The sequence below is a fragment of the Sesamum indicum genome, linkage group LG5 (assembly GCF_000512975.1).
Source record: "Sesamum indicum cultivar Zhongzhi No. 13 linkage group LG5, S_indicum_v1.0, whole genome shotgun sequence".
Lineage (NCBI taxonomy): Eukaryota > Viridiplantae > Streptophyta > Magnoliopsida > Lamiales > Pedaliaceae > Sesamum > Sesamum indicum.
This window is the reverse complement of record NC_026149.1, coordinates 2,180,059-2,202,270: the sequence shown is the minus strand read 5'-3', so window position 1 is coordinate 2,202,270 and position 22,212 is coordinate 2,180,059. Positions and strand designations below refer to the sequence as shown.

The 22,212-nt window shown below is 34.4% G+C and overlaps 4 protein-coding genes across 4 annotated transcripts; 1 reads left to right on the top strand and 3 right to left on the bottom strand.

Moving 5' to 3' along the window:
* On the bottom strand, positions 1 to 7,501 carry LOC105161673 (FH protein interacting protein FIP2). Its single transcript, XM_011079447.2, has 11 exons — positions 7,303 to 7,501; positions 5,697 to 5,806; positions 5,023 to 5,157; positions 4,053 to 4,208; positions 3,394 to 3,477; positions 2,714 to 2,760; positions 2,539 to 2,612; positions 1,622 to 1,680; positions 1,361 to 1,420; positions 542 to 622; positions 1 to 266 (listed from the first exon to the last, which is right to left on the bottom strand). The coding sequence occupies exons 1-11, from the start codon at positions 7,349 to 7,351 to the stop codon at positions 213 to 215; spliced, it is 909 nt and encodes a 302-aa protein (XP_011077749.1). The 5' UTR covers positions 7,352 to 7,501; the 3' UTR covers positions 1 to 212.
* LOC105161672 (uncharacterized protein At3g03773) lies at positions 9,251 to 12,239 on the bottom strand. The gene is made up of 6 exons (XM_011079446.2): positions 12,060 to 12,239; positions 11,766 to 11,949; positions 10,873 to 11,032; positions 10,191 to 10,219; positions 10,045 to 10,090; positions 9,251 to 9,557 (listed from the first exon to the last, which is right to left on the bottom strand). The coding sequence occupies exons 1-6, from the start codon at positions 12,062 to 12,064 to the stop codon at positions 9,523 to 9,525; spliced, it is 459 nt and encodes a 152-aa protein (XP_011077748.1). The 5' UTR covers positions 12,065 to 12,239; the 3' UTR covers positions 9,251 to 9,522.
* Positions 14,938 to 18,878, top strand: LOC105161671 (membrin-11). The gene is made up of 4 exons (XM_011079445.2): positions 14,938 to 15,402; positions 16,749 to 16,869; positions 16,961 to 17,107; positions 18,395 to 18,878. Exons 1-4 carry the CDS (start codon positions 15,122 to 15,124, stop codon positions 18,554 to 18,556), a joined length of 711 nt encoding a protein of 236 aa, XP_011077747.1. The 5' UTR covers positions 14,938 to 15,121; the 3' UTR covers positions 18,557 to 18,878.
* Positions 19,977 to 21,786, bottom strand: LOC105161793 (plant intracellular Ras-group-related LRR protein 6-like). Its single transcript, XM_011079607.2, has 3 exons — positions 21,571 to 21,786; positions 21,216 to 21,385; positions 19,977 to 20,802 (listed from the first exon to the last, which is right to left on the bottom strand). Exons 1-3 carry the CDS (start codon positions 21,757 to 21,759, stop codon positions 20,136 to 20,138), a joined length of 1,026 nt encoding a protein of 341 aa, XP_011077909.2. The 5' UTR covers positions 21,760 to 21,786; the 3' UTR covers positions 19,977 to 20,135.

Below are 22,212 nucleotides of genomic sequence, written 5' to 3'. Positions count from 1 at the left end.
TAAGCTTCAAACTATATGGAAAGATAAATAAGCTTCAAAGCAAATCGAAATTCCAAAGAATACATATTTACTCTGTATGTAGGCTTGAATCAGTGGAGTTCTGATAGTCTTAGGTGGGAGATAAAATTCCAGCTTTGAAAGAAGATTAAATTATGATACACAATAGAAATATGAGGGTAACCTCTTCGTCTCCACTTTGAACCTCATCCTTTTCACCTGATTGCTCCAAGTAAATTGGCGCCATCAAGTCTTGCGCCTTCCAAGTCCTGTTCGAATGACATGGGACAGAGGATAAACTTCAAATGATGGAGGCAAGCAGAAGATAGAAATAAATATAGAAAACACCCTTCTAGATCACACATGATTAAGTTTTAGTGAATTTCACATTCAGGTATCAGTTAACTTCTACTCATATAGAAGGATATAACTGCATCTTTTGACGGTTAATATTTTGAAGGCATTCTACCCCTCTACTCCTCATCTAAATGTATATGTTGGGGGGAGTATTTTTCTTCCATTTGCAGACTACTATATTACTTACTGTATCACGAAGATTTACATGCCGCAGATAAGCTCTTTGTAGATTGGCGCCTTTCAGATTTGCATTGTTTAATTTTGCACCCTGGGCACAGAAAATAAAGGGGAGTTTATGTATTAGGTTAAGGTCAGTTGATTTCTCCTATTTAATAAACTGTCTATACATTACCACATAAAAAAAAATCAGTTTATAGTATGATATAAGTGTGTGTGCGTGTCTGTTGCAGATAACATCCCAAAATATGCAAATGATGTACTCAGACTAGAATACCAATGCTCAAGTAAAATTTGATAAAGAAGATAGAGACTGCATGCATCTAGAACAATTTATAGATTCAAATATATCAAGTGATACTGGGGGATGTTTCTAACTTTACCAGTCAAATTAATCCCTTCTCAATATCTCTCAATTATAGAAAAGAAATGCAGTCAGACTTCCACAAATGCACCATATCAGGTACGTACTCCCGTTCATATGCTCAGCCGTTCAATTAGGTTTAGAAACAAGGAGCCACACACTAAGCAATAGGTTCATAATCTTGTAAATCTCAATATTTTATAAGAGTTGCTATTACTATAGTTGTGCAAAAATATGTCATGGTACAAAACGGTCTCTCAATGAATCGACTTTTAATTGGTGATATAATTGTCAAGGCATAAAATTCTAAATAAAGAGGAGAGAGATCGAGAAAACAAAAACACCATAGGACATCAAGATAAATGAACTATTCTGCACAGTACAAAAAGAACTTTGCTTTCTGAAACATCTTTACTAGTGTTACAAGGAAATTAGTCACATGGGGAAAAGAAGGAGATCCTTTACCTTCAGATTGGCTCCTTCAAGATTAGCTCCTTCTAAGTTGGCATTGGTAAGATCAGCAGTCTGAGAATTGTTCAAAAGATATTTGCTTTATTTAATACAATGACCAACTAAAGTCAGGCTGAGCAAATAAAAATTTTGTGAGGGATAGATACTCCCAAATAGTTGAGACAGTTATATTTTTATAGCGTCGCTAGAAGAACCAGAAGTGTAAGAAACAAAGGGCCAATAAATTACACAATTCAAATCTTATATATGCTGAACCTGTAGGTGTGCAGAACGCAGATCTGCCCCGCAGAAGCTACAGTCTATCAAACAAGCATCTGTCATAGGACAAAGATAAATTTAACTAATGCTTCCAACACTCACCTAGAAAGAAGAATGAGAAGCCAACATTGTATGAAAACGATGACAAGGGGAATGGATAGCAAAACCCAAGGGCCATTTTTCAGATATCAGTTTAAGAAATCAAACAAGAAACAAGGCCTTATTTTGGGCGGCTAAAAGGCCTAATATTTCAGTTAATTACTTGTCAATGACAAAACTGAAGTACTACATTATTAGGCTTTGAATATAGAAAACATAGTAGATAAATCAATAATAAAATACATTTAAATTATATATATGTCTATATAAACTAATAGATTTATGCTTATGGGTGTGTAAATGTTAATTAATAGTAGTTTCACGCTTATGGATGTATACATATTTTACAGTAATAGTGCATTTGAACTTAATACTATGATTTCCCTGCATATACCACTAGGTAAATATATATTTGCACGAGTTATATAAATAAATATGCTGTGAATACTTACTAAGGTGAAATAATGCAACCATGCAACTTGTTTCCATTAGAGATTTTGTTTACATTTAGTCTGCGCACAGGAGGAAAAATTGTACTTTGAGTGAGTTGATAGACATGCCTTTATCTATATATGCTTACATAGATGAATGTGTTTATTTTTTAAAATATTATCATTGATATGGAGTTAGAAATAAAAATTATTAAAACAGACCAATAGTATGAAACTACAAACATTTCTAAGTGTACCCAGGTACATGGACACTTGTTTTGTTAAACACACCAATACAACATCCCCAAAATTGTAGCTATTTCAGCTTCTGAAGCTATGTCCCAAGAAAAGAACGGAACAGAACAGAAAAGAAAAAGAGTTTACCTTGTAAATTGGCACTCTGAAGATTGGCCCCAGCTAAGAGAGCTCCACGAAGATTAGCTCCAGTGAATTCACATCTTTCATAGTCAAAACAATTATTAGTGATGAAGAGAAGACTATGTATAGAGTTAGAAAGATTCTAATGACTGCTAAAAGCTGCATAAGGAGAGAATCTTACTCTCTCAAAGTTGCGTTGTGAAATATAGAACCCTCAGCATCTACGTCCTGTGCCAAATTAGAGTGTTCCAATGTGACGAGTTGCTATACGAGGCTTCAAACCATGTAGGACATGCAAAATGATGAATCCAGATATCTTGGCACAGTAACAATACACAAGCAAATCCCCATTCAAGATACCTATTATACATTTGTATTAGGGACATGAAATCCTCCCCCACTGGTTAAAATAAGGATGTAGCTTTGAAATTTCTAGAGAATTAAACTTTTGTCTTTTATGTTAAACTCATGCATCAATTAGTGCAAACAATACTTAAGAGATAAAATTTCATCAGCATACCCGCACTAATTCTTCTAACATCTGGTGAAAATGTACTTTTTTTTTGTGTCTCATGTAGTGGATAGAAGATAAAGTTTCATGATACAAAACATGTTTCTAAAATTATGAATAGTTGATCTGAATCATACTAGAATTGCCCAAAACTATATGACGAGCATATCATTTTCTGCATTTGTGCTGACACTAAAATGTTTAGATTATATAAATTAGGAAAAATCCCAAATTTCTAGGTAGGCAATGATATTTACACGTAAAAACTATATGCACGCGTACCAAAATGCACCACTAACCATTTACAACTATCAAAGTGCATTTTCTCATTGGAAGAGAAGAATAATCACCTTGAATTTTGCACATTGAAGATTCGCACGAGAAAAGAACACATTTTTTAGGCATGCATAACTGAAGTCAACAAATGACAGGTCCTGCATTTGTTAACACGATTAGCAAGAAAGAGGTCATTAGGTAATAACAGAGGAGAATTAACATGGTAGAAAAGTGACAGAAACTAAGATCAAATATATTCGACACCTCACAGGCGACATAAAACCTGCACCACTTCCTGTCAGTCATCTAAGGTAGGAGTTTGACTAATCACAGATGAACCACAACTCAAATGCTTTAAAGCAAAAAAGTTTTTCTATGCTTTCAATGAAAACCAAAAGAAAACTGTTCAAGGGAACAACGAGGTGCTATCAGACAAGAACTTGGAGGAGCAAATTCACATTAGATCACATTAATGTAAGAAAATCAACTCAATTTTCTGGATTTGTATCAAAGTATGTTAAATTCTTTAGAGCACTATAGCCAAAGGCAAATTGTAACATATTTCCTAGTTCCGTATCTTTTCTTATCTCAATTTTATATAAATGTCTTCCTTGGGGAAACATTCAAGCAGAGATGGAATCGCCCAGGATAATCCAATGTAAGTACTAACATAAATATTTCAGTCCGCTGAATCGCTTGGGGAAGTCATTCAGGAAGATATGGGAGCTAGTACCAGTTTTGAAAGATCAAGGCCAGATAGATTGACTCCTCGAAATCTGACCCTCTCAGACTGTATGCACTTAATGATATCGATGCGTGTCAATTCAGTGCCCATTTCCTCTTCCTCTTTCCTCTTATTTAAAGATGCTTTAATACCATCCATTAATCCCTGGAATCAAATATGGTTTCCTCAGATGGCAAAAAATATGGAGATATCAACTTTTTTACCATTTCATTTAGTTCATGAAAGAAACAAACAATTAGCCAGAACTAGAAAGTACATGGCATGTATAAGGAAGAAAATGAATAAGTCAATCCAAGTACAAACTATAACTGGTTGAACTTTTCAATCAGCACTCTCAATGTTTTGAATTTTAATAATATTTAGAATTTCGAGCATTTCAACGAATTTGGTTTTAACAGCCAATGGTGTATTATAACAGGTCAAAGAGAAAAAAAAATATGATTGTACTATTGTAGAATACTGAAGCATTTCCAATTATTTCAAAACGAGGAAAGTGTATGCAGGCAATCGGTGGGCAAAGGGGCCATTCATGAGTTGGCACTTTATTCATCATTGCACTATTTATCCATGAAAACCAAGTCAGGTCTTAAACTAAATTGCCAACAATGTTCAACATATTTTATACCTATTGCATTTGTTCTAACTATGAGATAACACATCCATACTCTTCAACTACAAACTCAAGGGCATAAAGTGTCTCCAAACTGAACCACATCAACACAACAAAGACTCTCAGAACTTGCAAGCTTTGGCTAATGAAATCTGGGGACACTGGGTATTACAGATGCATATAAATGATGAAAAGGTTTACAATCAGATAAAAATAGAGAAATCAGAACATAATGTCCTTGGATGGCTTGCTACATAATTTGAAGCAAAAAATTAAGATAATAACAGAAATACATAAGGAACGATCAGAAAAAAAGATGAAATTAGCTAGGCATATTGAATGTCTCACAAGAAACTGGTAATATTCAGCCTCTCGCAGAAGCTCCGAGTATTCAAAATCCTGCAAAGAAGGAACTACACCATCCCTCAACCAATTTAAAATGTGCCGAAAATGTTTCCCATCTCTATCAACGAAAACATAACCCTGCAGCAATACCAGTTGGACGGTTCAGCTATATGAAGTTGAAGACTTAACAATAGAATAATACATCAATGAAAGTTCATGTCTTGAGTAGTCTGTGGCCAACCAAACATATGATCCAGTGACCAGAAAGATGGAAATAAAATATATGTTTGACCCTTATTCATGGTCCTTGAAAAATATGTGAAGCTGGCACACATTATTCGTGTCTAGCATGTAAAAATTAATAAGCTCCTAACTATTCAACAATCAAGATAATTTTTTTTTAACAAATGTTGTAATTGATTATTTACATGTGTGCATAAATAGATGGATAGAGAAAATATGTGTATGTATATTGCCTTCATCAACTAACTTTACAATAAAACAGATGCATTTTCTGCCATTGAAGTGGAAACTACGTTCCTTCAGTGACCCGGTAAGCAAAACTTTCTGCTTTCCCAGTCTTTCGGTCTTCCTGTTGCTGCTGTCTGGATATGAAAATAGTTGCAATAAAGAAAGCTTTTGATAGTATAGACATTTATCTTTCCCTGTGAAAGTACCTTATCAGAGTCCTGACACAGAGTGTGGCGACCACTGAACATCGCCGCAAGCATTGAATCAGGCTCACGCTGAGTCAAGGTGTCAATTGTTGTGCAAAACTTTTTGCCCCCTTAAAAAAAATAACAGAAACTCAGTCTTTTAAAGGATGAATATTATACCAAAGTACTCTAATAAAAGAAAGCTAATGCCAGAGCAAGACGACAGGAACAGTTGCTCAACATTGATCCTGTTGCTATTTCAAGTTGATATTCAATAAATCATCATACCAAGTTCTAGTTGGATAAATACTAAGAAATGCCTAAACAGAAACTTTTGTCAATGATTACTCCATGAAAACCCATGTTCGACAACTTGAAAAATCTCATCAAGAAATTGCAAAAGTTGATATAAAACATCAAGGAAGCATCCTCTGAATTTATAGAAGATGGAGGGAATTGCATCATTTATGTACTAAACTATCATGATGAATTGTGGTATGAAATGTGAATGTCTCCTCAAAAGATCTAACTCCTGTTTCTTGCCTACTGCCCCGTCAAAGAAAAACATGGAAGGGATAGGCATAATTTATAGACTACCAAATTGGAGATAGACTAGAAACACGAGCTTCAAAGTATCTCTAGTATTGACAAACCTATGCACCATTGTTAAGCACCCAATTAGCTTAACAATTTCATGAAGAGTGCACAAATTTATCCTGTTCCCAAATTCAAGAATGTGCTTAAAGTCCAGACCCAAACCCATATGGAAGTTTAAACTGTCAAATTGTTGGCCATGGTCTAAGGGGTTTGAAAACAAAGTAAAAAGCATTCAAGCTTTACGTCAAGACTGATCTCCACCAAGAAAGCAAATTCCTTGATCTTATGGTGACAGCAACTTAAGATCATCTCAAGAAAACTTGACCAAGTAATTTGGCAAAATCAGCCTACATAAAATTCCTTCCATGCCATTCATGGCAATTGAAGTGTTACTACAAACATTTAAGCTTTTCTAATTCAGACTTCCTTGAAAGAGAATAAGCCAGATTCAGAATTAGAATTTCCAACGTAGAAGGTAGTATGAAATAAAACTCTAACCAGTGAACAAATAAACCTCACTTACTGGAGAAATCCTTTAAATTAGCCCTTAAAAGGCCTAATATTTCCACAACTTCAGTTAAAAATGGAAAAATTTCATTGCCCATTCAGACTAGCTCTAGAAATAGAGATACAATATATTTTCTGCAAAACAATATTCATATTTTCAAGCAAAACGATCATATATCTGACACTGGCTTAGCTATCTGTTACACATGCAATGTAAATTAAGTTCCAAATATCGTATTCATATTGTAATTAGTTTCTACATTCTTTTACATTTCAAATAATTCATAAATTTGTACACAGCGTGATCCCAAACGAAATTATTCGCAAAAGAAATATCACAAATTTCCAGCATCAAAATCACTAATTCTGGACATCATAACAGTAGTAAGAATCACACTGGACTGTCACTACACTTCTCTAAATTAAGCTTTTCCAGATAGACCCAAAAAAAATACATAAATACATATAGATATATATATATATATATAGATAGATAGAGAGAGAGAGAGAGAGAGAGAGATACCAATGTTAAGGCGGATGATGGACGAAGAAGCATTGAAGTTGAAGCTCATCTCGGTTTCGGGGGATTTGAGCTGATTTGACGGGGAGCCTTCGGAGAAAAGCTCAGTCAGTGAGTTGGTATCAAAACGACGAGGTCTAGTTAGTTCTTTATTAAACTTGTAGCGTCCGTTGTCGACGACGCCTGACGGTTTCTTATTTACTTTGGGTTGATGATGTTATTGCTTGGGATACGTAATTGCAGAATGGTCCCCCAACTTTGGTTGAATATTTTAGGTGGCATCTGTTTCTTTCACTAATTTCAGTTCCGCACCGCTCCTCACCTTTTTTCAATATAACCAGCAAGTTGAAGCACATTCAATGCATATGCGTGATTCAAAATCATATTATATTTATTTAATTAAATAAAAGACAGTAAAAATAAAATAAATAAATGATCAAATCCATAAAATTAATTAATTTTACACGTACATGAATAAAAAAATTTATAAAATAAAATATTGATTGATGGATAAATCAAATATTGCCATGTATTTAATTGAAATATTCAAGGTAATATACTTTTCTTACCAACAAAGAAAGCAAATATCAATGATTTGTTAACTTTATATCACATCTTGTAATTAAGAAAATAAATCATGAATGGTCAATCATATTATGCCACGTCATCAAGTAATTATGGCAAAGTCTTCTATGCTACAATTATAAATAGGGGTATTTCACACACAATTTAAGGTACAAGACAAGACACAAGTGAAAACCAGTCAAGAGGTCACTTGACACAGAATTGAAGAGACAATTGAAAATAGAAGCAAAAGAGTATTTAAGAAATCCCAAATCCTCTCAAATGGAAATTAAGGAAATCCATGGCGTTCAAAGCAGAATCAAGACGTTCATCACGGAAATCACTTAAAACCAATATTTGATTTGTGAAGAAATCGAAAGAACTGCGAATTAATGTTGCTAAGATACAAATCCAGCTTGGTAGAAGATCAAAGTGTCAAATCTACCAAGAAATATTCAAATTCAAGTCAAATATTCCAAATTTATAGCGTTCAATTCGAAAATAAGTTGAAAGACCCTTAAATTAACGTTATTGAAGATCCAAATTGATATTGAAGGAGATCAAATTGTCAAGTTCTACCTTCAAAGTCGCCAACGTTGAAGATCACACTTTAAAGTGAAAAATCAGAAGTTTCGAGTAGAGAGTTTACACCCACAAAAAATACAATTAAAAATCCAAAAATTATTTATAATATTTTTCTTATTTCAATAAATTCAGAAACACAAATTTGCGATACAATTACATTTGCCTAAAAAAAAGGAATTAAATACACTTTACCACTCTAATATTAAGGTGGTATCAACCGTTGTACAATATAAATCATCAAATACCCTCTCATTAATTTACAATTAAGAAATTAATTGACAACTTCAATTTATAGATGAAAATTACCATAATAATTTGGTAACTTAAAGTTAGATCCCAGAAACCCAAAGCCACTTATTTTTGCTGAACAATAAAAGACATTATGCAAATACAAGTAGTTTTAATTATATCCAATCATTTTATATAATGCTAACACACAGAATAAAGATAAGTAACTTGATGAGCCCTTTTATAGTTTTCGTGTACTTGTCCAGGTGGTGCTCTATCAAGCCCAATTTTGGTTGCAGTGCTTGATTCTTCATCCTCCGCTTGGTGTTTGGAATTGTCAAGTTTAGAGTGTTTTGCCCTAACTTTTCATTATTGAACTGAAGAGTCCCATTGATTACTTGCAAACTCTTGATTTTTTTTCATTTCTTTGATCCATACATGTCAACAACGATTATCGCATATATCTGACTCAATCCAACACATAAATTTGCACCCATTCGGCTTTTGTTGTTGCCAAATACATGGTAATGCAGCTGAATATTTTGGGATCACATTTGGGTAAATAATGCGAAGCTGACTGTCAGAAATCATACTATTACTACCAAATGTTGGAGGAGATGGACTTGTTTGTTGTGTTACATTGAGATCAAGAACTCTATACATAATATGATCTCCAAATTGAGAAGCCTGCTCATCTCATTGAAGGTATGCATGGGATAACTCTTAAAAGGTAGAAGATAAGCACAAACATGGAGAATCTATGTGATAAGTCTTGTGGGGAGGCCCAAATGTCTAGATCAGGGTTTCAGATGAAGTTACTTGCATGTCAGTTGCACTTGGTCTTCTCTAATTACCTCTAGCTTTCTCCAAATCAGGAAGATCTGCAAAGCATTGTAAATAAGATAAGTATATAGAAATTAGAAAGCCCTGGAAATTGAATTTCCTTTTGGATATTTATGATGGATTGATGGGATGGCTACAAGTATTCGGTACTCTAATTCTTTTGAGCGAAATAGTTTTCTTTCTACATGGCTGCATAAGATCCCAGTTTCCATCCAAAGCATCACATAAGTCATTAACTGCTTGAAAATTTACAGGTTCACAAAAGCTCGACACCATTTATCTATAAAATATGAATCGACATGAGAATGTGAGACCCAGCAAATCGCTGCAGACAGTAATAAGCACAAAAGTGGGAGATAACCCTAAAAAATGATTAAGAAGAGAAAGTCACATGCAAAAATGCAAAAGCTCAATAAGAATATACATGACCACCGGACTAACAACCATACTCAGTGGAACAAATTGCTTAAGTAGGTGCTGTGTGATTATATTTGTGTCTACAAGTCAAAAGGAAATTGAACTCACAAAGCATCCCTTCATCATCGCTGCTCTCTTCATTTTCACCGGTGTACTGGAAAACAGAACAAAATTTATGTTAAAGAGGGTAAAATTGACATCCTTCTATTACTGTATAAAGTATTGGATCACTGAAAGGGGATTCTGTTGATTACCACAATATCATCATCAGAAGCCAGATTTGCTGCAAGTATCAGAAAACAGTGTCAAATACAAAGAAAAGTACCCACCATATGATGTCAATTTCTTTACATAATCATGCACTGTTATACTCAATAACAAGATCATGGCCTGTAAAAAAAAAAATTGGAAATAAATTGGAGCTGGATGAATGCGTATCCTGCATTACATGCCACCTACTTGTTATACATATCAGTTGGCAATCTGTAACGTAAACAACCATTGCTTATGTATTAACCACGACTTTGAAGGCAGTTGACGGACATGCCCAGCAGAAGATTTTTGAAGAAACTTTATTTGGTAGAAGCCATCTAGCTTTTCGGAAAAACTCAATTCCTAAACTTGCCATTCACCGGTGACTGGTCATATACTTGGATGCACGATCTACTCCATAATGCACAGTACAATACATGGATGAGTATCAGCATCAGCCTCTCTTTCAGTACCATACTGATGCTTTTACTAAAACTACTATTTAAGGTGTCATAGCATAAAGTGCAAAGAAGATAGGAGGCAAAATATAACTCAGATATAGGAATTTCTCAGTTGTAAAACCAGATCTAGAGAAAGCAAAAGAAGGATAGTTCAAGTCAAAATATTAATAATACTTGAAATACTCTAAAGTCTAAACAGCAATGTGACGTATCACAAACTCACACTCTGATTCTTCATCATCTTCGTCGCACCATTTATTCCAATCAACCTTAATGTATGGAGCAGGCTTTTCTTCAGATTTCAGTAGTCTTTTCCACCACCCCTTTTGCTCTTTTTGGACGGAGCAGAGTATATTCCTTAAACCAATCTTTGTCTTACATCCCTACATTCGGTAACAAATGAAACAATGCATAGACACTGAATAGTTGATCATGGCATCCCTCATTCTTTTTTTCATAAGTAGAAGATATAGTGTCTTTCCCAAACATTTAACCATAAAAGGCTGGAAATACGCACAACTGAAAGTAAAAGATGACTTTACCTTCTGCATCCAGGAGAAATATTGCTAATCTCATTAAGCTATCCTCCACATTAAAAATAATACTGATAAAGAAGCCTTACATGTTCGTTCTCATACAAATTACAAATATATAAAGATAAATACAAGCAAGAAAGATTAAAAAGCTCCATCCAGGTATTCAACTTAACAAACAATCAGAAACATACTCATGAATCAAGGCTGATATTCAAAGGCAGTTTTTAGTTTCCCACACTCCATATTTAATGGTATGGCTCACTTAGACCAATATTCATTTTCATACAGACACAATTTTCTTTATTGTCTTTTTCTCATATCATATTTCCTATTTCATATAACAGTAATTTTTTTTGGCTCCAGAACTTTTACCCCTACAAATCACATCTTCACTGCCATGAACTTTGAACTGATAGGGCAAGTGTTTCTTATGTAACTTCGCTGCCTTCACCCCAATGTTTCTACTTGACTTCTCACTTACTAACACTGATATCCAAGAAACACGGCGTCAAATTAAAAAACAAAAAGTTCAGGACCAACAATATGGCAAAAGATACTAATACTGGAAAATGAGCGGTACCTGAGGAGCGATATTGCCGTACAATTGGAGAGTGAAATTAAAGGATTCGCCATTGACTCCAACTGCAGAGAAACTGAAGAAGCCCTCCGCTTCACACTTCACTGAAATGTCCTTGGCGTCCGGCAGAGACACGGTGAGGTATATCTTGTCCGACCGCTGCGCCCAAAGAACCTCCGGCTGCCGACTGCACCAAACAAAACAGCATCACCCATCACAACAACTATAGAAGCTCAGAAAACCATCGAAAGGAAGACAAATCATATTGATATTTCTTCAAATCATGATTTGTATTACCTCATATTCTTAGAGGTTGATTTCCAGTTTGAAATAGGACCCAAGGATAGAGGTTTAAGAGCACAAACGTAGAGAGAGAAACTAGCTTTTGGTGAAAGCACGCCCTAATGAAGCAGGGAATTTCTTCAGAAAAGCTGTCTCTGCCACCACAATGTTGGAGACTTGGACTTTTATTCTTAGGAGGCCTTGATCGATTTTAAAAAATTAAGTCTGAGTTCGGAAACCTTCAAGAATTTGTTGATTTTAGCATCAAAAAATAAATTTAAAAAATTGAATCTTCAATTTACTTATTATTAATTTATTATAAATAAAATATTTTTATTAAATAAATTATTATTTTTTATATTCATACACCAATACATGTAAAAAATTATATTTTCATTTTATAAGAGTTGTTTGATCAGAAAAGATTTTTTGGACTTTTAATAGGTTAGTAACAAATCAATCGGAGGACATATGAATTATCATTTATTTTTTTAATATTAGTAAATTCAATAAATTTTGACTGATGAATAAATCTTTCAAATCTAATTTAAATTTTATTGATGAAGTTCTTTTGATATGGAGTCTTTTGAAAATCTTTTCTTAAAATTATTTTCTCAAATTCAAATTCATCAATCAAATATAGCTAGGGATTATTAACATATATCAAATTTACAATTTCTTTAAAAAATAATTAAAGTATAAATGTATTAATATGAAATTAATAAGATAATAGCAGTAGAAAAAGAATAAAGTAAGACAAGATAAAGAATGATATATGCATTATATTCAAGAATTATTTTAGAATGAATAAAAAATTATTAATGATTTATTTATTAATTCATATTATGGAAAGTATTATATAAAAAAATTATAGAAATGATTATATTTATACGTTGTGTTTTGTGGTCAATTTACATAAATTGTCTCTATTATTTGCGTAATTATAAAAACTACTCTGACAATCAAAAGTAAGGGTAGTTTGCATAATCTTGTTGGTATTTCTTATGGGTGTATGTGACAAAAAAGTCGGAATAATTTGTATAAACGTTATTTGCGTTTTTAACAAATATATGTGAAATTTTTTAAAAATAAAATTAATTTATACGAATGAACCACAACTTAAAGGGTGTAAATGTGATATATATTATAACGATGATAATGATGGTGTTGATCTTGCCCAGGACTTAGGAGCTTGCCCAGTACATGAACATTATAGACTGCTGTGCATTTTGGTTCTCAAACACTAGTCAACCTCCCCATGCAACACAAGTACACACTAGTGAAATTTCCACCATGCGCGCAAACAAGTCCGAAACACAGACAAAGTTGCCAGAATGTACATGAAAACGCTATTTATAGGTCAAATGCCCAATCTTATATTCTAGTCTTTTATTTAAAATACAAGGGCCCAAAAGCAAATAATTACTCCATTAAAATTATCAACAGTTTGTATTCTACTGCACATGCATTATTTAGTTATTTTTTATCTTAATTCGTAATCAAGCAGTCAATATAACTTTATTGACAATCTGCCAACAACATGCCTACTATTAGGTTATTTCTACCCACCGTTTAATTTTCACTAAAACATCACATCAAGTGCTACCACGCATGCACAACATCAAGCCCTCTTGCAAATACAGTAAAACCTCTATAAATTAATAACATTGGGACCATGAAATTTTATTAATTTAGAGAGATATTAATTTATCGATAAATTAATATTTTATTAATTAAAAGAGAGACTTTTTAAATTCAGCAAATTTAGTACATATGTATTGAAAATAAATGAATTCATATATGTTTCATTGATTATATTCATGCAACAATTAACTATTATATTCATAGACACATGTATCAATTCATTGAAATTACTTAAATATACATGTTTACATTAATTCGTTGCACTTAAATAACTATTATAACCAATATATTCATGCATGATGAATGAAATATATACTACATAAATCTCAATATGATAATAAAATAATTCATAACATCCAACCATGTCTTCTCATCTAAAAGGCATCACAAAATCATCCATGAATTATCAAATGCGTAAAACATTACAGATTTCATATTTTAGTAAATTATCATAATATTTATAATTGTAATATTTATTAATTATTAATTTAGAATTTTAATGGGACCTAATATTTATAAAGAAATTTTTCAAAAAATTATTATTTTATTATCTTATCGAATTTGATGATTTTTGCCAAAGGCCCAAGTCGGGACCGGAGGATTTTATTATTTTAGAGAGTTTATTAATTTATAAAGTATTAATTTATAGAGGTTTTACTGTAGGTATATAGCAAAAATATCTTATGCACATACTGTACTGTCATTTCCTATAACGCCTTATTATATTTGTTTTAAATTGTCGATACACCAGGCTAATAATGCCCACCCCTACTAGAATTGACTAACGACACGCTATCAATGTGCCTATAATCCCACATGACAACCTACTCATACAAATGCGCTTCCAACTATATGTTATGACACAGATAATTTATTCCACATCAATATATGTTGACTAACATTTAAAGGAGCTAACACATATTGATCCTTGTCTTCCCATCTACCGGTGACATGAGCGAAACCTTGTCATATGACCAAGTCCACTTTGCGAGCTCTTAGCTATTTAAAGATAAATTCCATAATTAACTTCAATAGCATCACAATCTTCTTTGTAATGTTTTTTTTCTTCTTTCTGTTAATCGTAAAATTTTAACACAAGGATAGTAAAGCAGCTTGATGTATTATGCATATATAACATTATAATAATATTGTTATATTAAATACTCTAAAACTAATAAAGAAAACCGCAGATTTTATGAGCACTTACAGTTGAATTATAGTTGGGGTCATAGAGCTTGAATTGAATATTATTACCAAAAAAAGGAAAAGAAAAAAGAGGAAAAGCGAGGGAGCCTCAAACAATAAAATTCATTTTCCCATTAGTATGATATCACCAAACAGTTCCTAATAGCCATCCCAACCTCCGAATACTAGAGATATTTGCATTGCTCCACCGTTAAAAAGGGGGAAAAGGCATTTCCGGGAGATCGGCGATGGCGGTGGAAGGCGGCGGCGTAAATCTGTCAGAGTTGTACTCTGGCTCTAAGCGTCTGGCTCTGAAAGTCAGAGATTCATTGGAGAGGCTTGAGCGTCTCGAGTACACGTCATCCTCATCGTCGTCGCTGTCATCGTCGAACGCCGTCGTTGCGGGGTCTTCCGATGAGCAAGCAACCGCAATTCGAAGAGATATAAATCAGATCCAGTCGCTCTGCTCGGATATGGATCGCCTCTGGCGTTCCATACCCTCCAAGCCCCAACGCGATCTCTGGAAAAGGTATCTCGCTGTATGTTTGTGAGTTTGCGTGTTGATTTTAGTGAATTCGTGTATGGTGATCGTGATTTGCGTTGTTGTTGGTCTTTATTGGTCTGCACGAGTCCAGGTCTAAATTTGATGAATTCGGGAAATTTTCCTTGTTATCTGGTATTTGTACTATCAGCATAAATAAGGAACTCTTCGAAGGAGTTTGTAGGAACTGCTGATCTGCAGTGTTGGAGGTTGAATTGACATTGATTAATACAAGATACATCTAATGTGATGTTGCTGGAGAATTAAGATGTTCAGACTGTTTTCGATTAATCTGATCTGGGTGTATTGCCATGATTGTAAATTGGATTAAATGGCTCTGTTGTATTAGGCCTATCAGCTGCCGCAATATGACTGCATGTGTCTGTCTATTTTTTAATTTTTGATGCAATTATTTGATTCCTTCTGTTTTTTTTTTTTTTTTAAATTTTTTGCATCTTTTGTGATATCATGAATTACCACCCTATGTATAGTAGTCATTTTAGCAATGCTAAGATATGATGGATCCCATGCGTGACAAATTGGCATTTGCAGCATTTCTATCACTTCTTTGAGCTTGAAGGCATTTGCCTGGAGTTCTGATCATTTTGTTTTCCTCGTTCTGATGAACACTCTTTTAGATTTAAGTGGGAACATTCTTTAGGATAAAACATTAGTTGGATATTTGGATAAATAGCATAGGATTATTAGATGGTTGGGGAAGTTCTGTCGGATAAAGAGAATATTTCTTCTTCACATGCTTTTTGATAATTCAAGTTGTCTGTCATTCCTTTACAGCACAATCTTGTCATCAATAGGATGATTAGGTAGAAGGAGCAATGGTTGGGTGTGGTAATTTATGTCTTCCATTCCCACTAGTTCACATGTTTGTTAAAACTTGTTTCTTCTGGTTTTAATTGGTGATTAATGTATTCAAAAGGAGTTCCTATGCTAAGGTCCCTTAAAGGATTTCTTGGTTTATAATAGATTTACTAGTTATTTTTCCAGATTTTGTAATCATTTTGTGGTGATGGAAAGCCTGTATATATTGTTTAAGATAAGCTTTTGGTGAATGTTCGTCTAAGTTTACTGGGTTGAGGATGTGGGATGAAGTTTCACTTGTAATAGTGGAAGTTTCCTGGGTGATGATTTTTTTTTAACATAGAAACTACAGCTTGAAAATAGAGAAGTTTGCTGCTAGTGGCCTTCACATATGCCTGATCAATCATTACCTGACCCTTTGTTCTTCTAGAAATTAGGATGTGGAATTCCAATATATGCTTGCCCTAGTCCGTGGTTTGTGTATGATAATTTACTGTTGCACTTTTGTTACACAGAAAAGTGGAACAAGTCAGTGAGGAGGCTGAGTCATTTAGAGCTAGTCTGGATAAATATCTATCAAGACATCAGAAGCGAATACAAGAAGCGCAAGAGAGAGCAGAGTTACTTGGAAGAGCTGTATGACCTTTTCTGGATTTGAGAACATTTATCTTTGTTCCGTTTGTTTAAGTTAACTTATTTAATTGACGATTCTCCCTTTTGTTCTTAGAGTGGAGATTCCCATGTGTTGAGAATTTTTGATGAGGAGGCACAGGCAATGGAGTCAGTTCGTAGATCATCCAGATTACTAGAGGATAGTTTTGCAACTGGAGTTGCTATTCTTTCCAAGTACAGTGAGCAAAGGGATCACTTAAAGGTACCTGTTTTGTAGCACCTGCTAGATGCAGATCTATTTCCACCCTGTGATTTTGTGTAGTTTGACGAGCCTACTTGAGTAAGGAAAAGCACAAGTGAAAATTTGCATAATGTACCCCTGATATTGATAGTGCAACTTATGTGCATTGGAAAACAGTGGAAGAGTTTCTTGATAGGAGCTAGATGCTGAATGCGAAGTGTTTGTTATTATAAACTTTTCAATGATTAATTCCTGTGATATGTGAAATGATAAAAACGTTTAAGATTATTTCTCAATGAGGTGGGGCCAGAACGAGTTTGAAAGTTGTAGGCATAGGGTAAAGTTTAAATAATGGGATCCATGATTTACCAAAGAAACTGGTGAATATGTCTGACTAAGATACATTGCACTTTCTAATGGGAAACCCCAATGCACAAGTATCTCCTATGATGCTACTACCTTATAATAGCTGAATTTTATAGAGGTAGCTCACTTTTGATCCTTGAGATGTCTCTCACTAAGCAGCTTCTGTGGACTCGAATTTTTTGGTTTAGATTTTATTGCTAAACGCCGAACATTGATGTTGTTCTATGCCATGCTGAAAGCATCTTGGTCATGGTTTGTTTGATCAGACAACCTGATTACCGGAAGCTGGTTTGTGATATTTCTGAAGTGGATTTCTCTTACCAATATGGTTGTGCTTCATATTAATCTTCATGCAATATGATTTAAGTCAGCCAAATATAGGGGGTTAAACTCTCAGTTGTAATGTCTTTTGGGTAGTAAACCATGTAGATACATAGGAATTGTTGGCAATCCAATTGCTGACAATTTAAATTCATTTGGTCCAGCTGTTGCAATTGTGGCATTTTACTGGTGTCTTTTAGCATTCTGATGATCCTACGACTTGTGCATTCATTTTCGTATGGATTTTGTATTGTAGGAAAGGTCACTTCCTGTTTGTGTGGTAGGTAAGCATAAAATCAGTGAGCTGTTTTTCTGAACCATGACACTGAAGAAAATCATTAACCGTAATCCATGTTTTTTTTTTCCTTTTTGTTTCTTACTTACAAAGAGAAAATGACTATATGAAGTTTTCTCCAGAAACGATCGGAAAGAAGTTTCTAACCTGCTACATTTTGATGTCATTTTATGCTTTTGTTTTATATAAATGTTGGCCGAGACAACTAAAGCCTTGTATATCTCAAGTACCAAGTCAGAGGAAGTGAGAAATGATTACTGTATCTGCATGGATTTTTTATTAAGTATTTCTGGTTCACTTTTAATGGGATTCTCCCTTTGATGCAGAGGGCTCAAAGGAAAGCACTGGATGTTCTCAACACTTTGGGGCTATCAAACACCCTACTCAGGCTCATCGAGAGGCGTAACCGTGTTGACAAATGGATTAAGTATGCCGGCATGATTTTGACAATAGTCATCATCTTTATTTTCTGGAGGTGGACAAGATGACTGATCAAACATCGCTTACCCAGTTAGTCTTGACATATATACTTGAATCTTTGCATTGGTCTGAAATTGATTTACTAGATGTCTGGAGTCTCTACTGTTAGGAAAAATGCTGCAATGAAAAGGTCAAGAGCGTGTGCATGGGATTGATGGCTAAAAGCATTTGCCATGGTGGTCCAAATTGCCCAATTAAGAGTTACGATTGTAATTAGTGATGAGAATTCTTTCACCTTCTGTTGTAATGACTATGATTTGGTGTACTTTTTCCATGTAATGTCGGCCACTGTGATGCGTTAGCATAGAGGATTTCACGAATTTATTTTAAGGGATTGTGTTGTGTGGATTCCAAAAAATGATACCAAAAGATATTAGTAAGGCTACCAAAAATTCTTCATTGCTTCAAGACAAAAAGAAAAAAAAAAAGAAAATAGAGGAAATGGGTTTGGATCTGGGCCCGCTCCATTCAGGATGCGTTTTGAAGTTACTCGGGGGTGGATCTCCTATTATGATGTTTTGGACTTGGACTTTACCATAGTATGATTTTTTAGTTTTTTCTTTTTTTTTTTTTTAATATTTTTATAGATATGAAAAGACATGTGTATTTTATTTATACATTTATGAAAAGAACTTCAGCTTTTTTAATAATATTATTGTCTTATATATATAACGTCACGATAATGTTATTCTTAATAACTCGAATCCATATCCTCACTTTATATATTGTTTTTCCTGGTGAGATCAACATAGCCAATGAATTGAAGGAAAGAATATAAACATCAAAAGTAGATAAATAATTTCGTATCAGATTATAAATTAGAAATTCACTAGAAAATATACAAAAAAGAGTTGAAAATAGGAATTTAATAATCTTTATGCAACATTTACTAAATCATCTCCTTCGCACACTATCTTACCTCACCAGTAAGAGTTATAGGAAATTGTAATATGAATAGGGTTTGACTAAATTTGAATCGATTATACGGCTGATGTAAAGTTAAAAAAAATTAATTATATAAGCGGGTGTGATATATTTATTATATAATTAATTTAATTTAATTAAATTTAATTTGAGTAAAAATTTTCAAAGTCACGCTAAAAGAGGTGGCGGACATTTTGTTGGGGAGTTGGGGAAAATTTGTTATGGATTTGGAGGGCTATGGAACTGTTGGTTTCATTTCCCTCTCTTCTAATTTATTTATGTTTCTTCCATTGATTTCAGCTCTTAACTAGGAATTAATGGAATTTGATTTTAGACATTGGACCACAAAATTTCATCTATGGCTCTTTTTAATTGGAACAATTTCATCAAAGTTCAATTCAACTATGGTCCTAAGTAATCGAACTAAACTAATGTAATAGAATTGATTAGCATTTAAGAATAATGTTTCAAACAATCAAGAATGTCTCAAACACACTAAAGCAACATACTATGAACTATGAAGGTATTTAGTTACACATGCATGCGTGCACACCAATACTATATGTTACAGCAAAAAAGACCAAGAAAAGCCAGGATATTTCAACCTTAGCAAGGACTCATATACTAATGTGTGTGTGCGTATGCACAACTTCATCTTGAAACCTAGGACTTGGGCGAAAAGAGTCTTCTTGGAGAAAACATCCCCATGTACCGTGGAGAAGCCAGGCCATCGACCGACCTACGAGGACTTAGTGTAAAGAGCCCTTCTCTACCATCAACAGATAATGCATTTACGCCATTAAAGCTACCCCATTTCGCCAGCTTCCCAAACCACGAATTCTTCTTACTCGAGTTCTCATGCGTCCCGTTTATCTTATCACTCAAATACTCTTTGACGACATGCAATCCCTGCTCGATAACGTCCATGGGGGGCGAGACGAGCGGATTCCCTTCAACGCTCAGCTTCTGCAGCTTCTTGAGACAGATGATGGATTCCGGTAGGGCTGTGATCCTGTTGTAGCTGACATCCAATTCAACTAGAGATATGAGAAGGCCTATTGAGTATGGAAGTGTAGTCAAGTAGTGAAAATTTTGGCTGACGTTGAGGACTTGAAGTTTTATGAGGTTTTCAAGATCTTCCGGGAGGGACCTGAGGCAGTTGAGATGCACGTCTAGCACTCGTAGATTGGTCAAGTGGGATGTCGAGCGAGGGAGGAACGAAAGCTTGTTGGAGTTGACATAAAGGTATTTCAGGTTCTGCAGCTCAAATCCTATTGTGTCTGGTAATTGGGTTAGCTTGTTGAAATTGGCATTCAGCTCTTCAAGAGATCTGCAGATTTATTAATTATACGCATAAAGATTAGACTTTGTGAAATAATTAAGGGTTCGTTCCATAAAAACGTTACGATAACGACGCGATAGCCCGGCTTTAAATTATCGTATTAGTCGTAATCATGTGCTTGAATCAAACAGAACTGCCAATATCTATTGCAAAGATAAGGCTAATTGGCTGGCTTATTTATTTTATTATTACAATCTTGTCATGACCTTGCTTTGGCTAACAACAATGAAAAGTTGACTTTTTTTGTTTCTGGTGATGATAACCACTTGATGGCACAGATAAGATCACAAGAAGCCTATCTGATAACGTCTTGGTCTTCATGCAGACAGACAGGCAAGAATGACAGTGAAATTAGGCTATAGAGTTAACATCATAAAACAAAGAGGAGGCATATGGCAGACCTGCAGTTCTCTATGGTTCTAGGAAGTGAGTGAAGAAGATTGCCTGACACGTTCAAAACCTTGAGCTTCGACAGACATCCAATCGAATTTGGGAGGGAGTTTAGCTGATTGGAACGCACGTCTAATATGACAACGTTCAGTAGACGTGCTGTCAATGATTCTGGAATACTCTGTCAAACGAGAACAAAAGAAAACAAGAACTAGATCAAAAAACATTGACTGCATCAAGAACTAAAATTCTTTGTTCCTCCATGATAGGTGCATAACATTTAAGCTACATTCTTGATACAAGATATGTAATAAAATAAGCGCGATTTCCTCTTCCTCTTCACGTTTCCTGCATACATATACATACCTGGAGATTGTTGTTGGAGAGGTCTAACTTGGAGATAATGGCTAAATTGAGAGGGAGATTGGGGACAGCTTCCAAACACATCCCACTAAGATCAACTATTTCGAGCTTATTGTTTTCGTCTTCCTCCATCACCCTCCTCCGTCTGCTCCCCATCTGCATCCGACTCTTACTCCTCGTATCCATCCTCATAACCAATGATGAATCTAGCAAGCTAGCTATTTGAGAATACCATTGATGCACATATACATGTACAAGGTCAACTTCTATAAATATAAGATATTACAGCTTACGTTGCATAGGATTAATTTTAACTAGCGAAACATATCTAGACATATGTATATAATAATGAAAGAAGGAGAGGAGAAGACAGTGACTAAGAAAGCAAGTACAAAGTCCGTATGTTGTGCACAGACATCAGCGATTCATGAGAATTAATTAAGTATTGGTCCACTTGATCGGTTGCATTGGTTTTCTCTGTCATAATACAAACTCCTGTTGCACATGGATAGTTGCACTTGCACATTCATTTGCCATGTTGAAAAGATTTATTTCATTTATATATGGGAAACACGAAATTTTGGTCTACCAATGTAGGGGTAGTGACGCTTTTTGTCCATGCTCAATTGAGAATAGCGTTTTAGT

Coding starts and splice junctions, on each gene's coding strand:
- LOC105161673 (XM_011079447.2), bottom strand. CDS start 7,351: ATGAGCTTCAACTTCAATGCTTCTTCGTCCATCATCCGCCTTAACATT. Junction 5,158..5,696: donor TGTGTCAGGACTCTGATAAG/GTACTTTCACAG, acceptor GTATTGCTGCAG/GGTTATGTTTTCGTTGATAG. Junction 1,421..1,621: donor TGCGTTCTGCACACCTACAG/GTTCAGCATATA, acceptor AACAATTCTCAG/ACTGCTGATCTTACCAATGC.
- LOC105161672 (XM_011079446.2), bottom strand. Junction 10,220..10,872: donor AGATGATGAAGAATCAGAGT/GTGAGTTTGTGA, acceptor TGATACTTGCAG/CAAATCTGGCTTCTGATGAT. Junction 9,558..10,044: donor CGATGATGAAGGGATGCTTT/GTGAGTTCAATT, acceptor AATGCTTTGCAG/ATCTTCCTGATTTGGAGAAA.
- LOC105161671 (XM_011079445.2), top strand. CDS start 15,122: ATGGCGGTGGAAGGCGGCGGCGTAAATCTGTCAGAGTTGTACTCTGGC. Junction 15,403..16,748: donor CAACGCGATCTCTGGAAAAG/GTATCTCGCTGT, acceptor TTTGTTACACAG/AAAAGTGGAACAAGTCAGTG. Junction 16,870..16,960: donor CAGAGTTACTTGGAAGAGCT/GTATGACCTTTT, acceptor TTTTGTTCTTAG/AGTGGAGATTCCCATGTGTT.
- LOC105161793 (XM_011079607.2), bottom strand. CDS start 21,759: ATGAGGATGGATACGAGGAGTAAGAGTCGGATGCAGATGGGGAGCAGA. Junction 21,386..21,570: donor TCTCCAACAACAATCTCCAG/GTATGTATATGT, acceptor CTCGTTTGACAG/AGTATTCCAGAATCATTGAC. Junction 20,803..21,215: donor AGAACCATAGAGAACTGCAG/GTCTGCCATATG, acceptor ATAAATCTGCAG/ATCTCTTGAAGAGCTGAATG.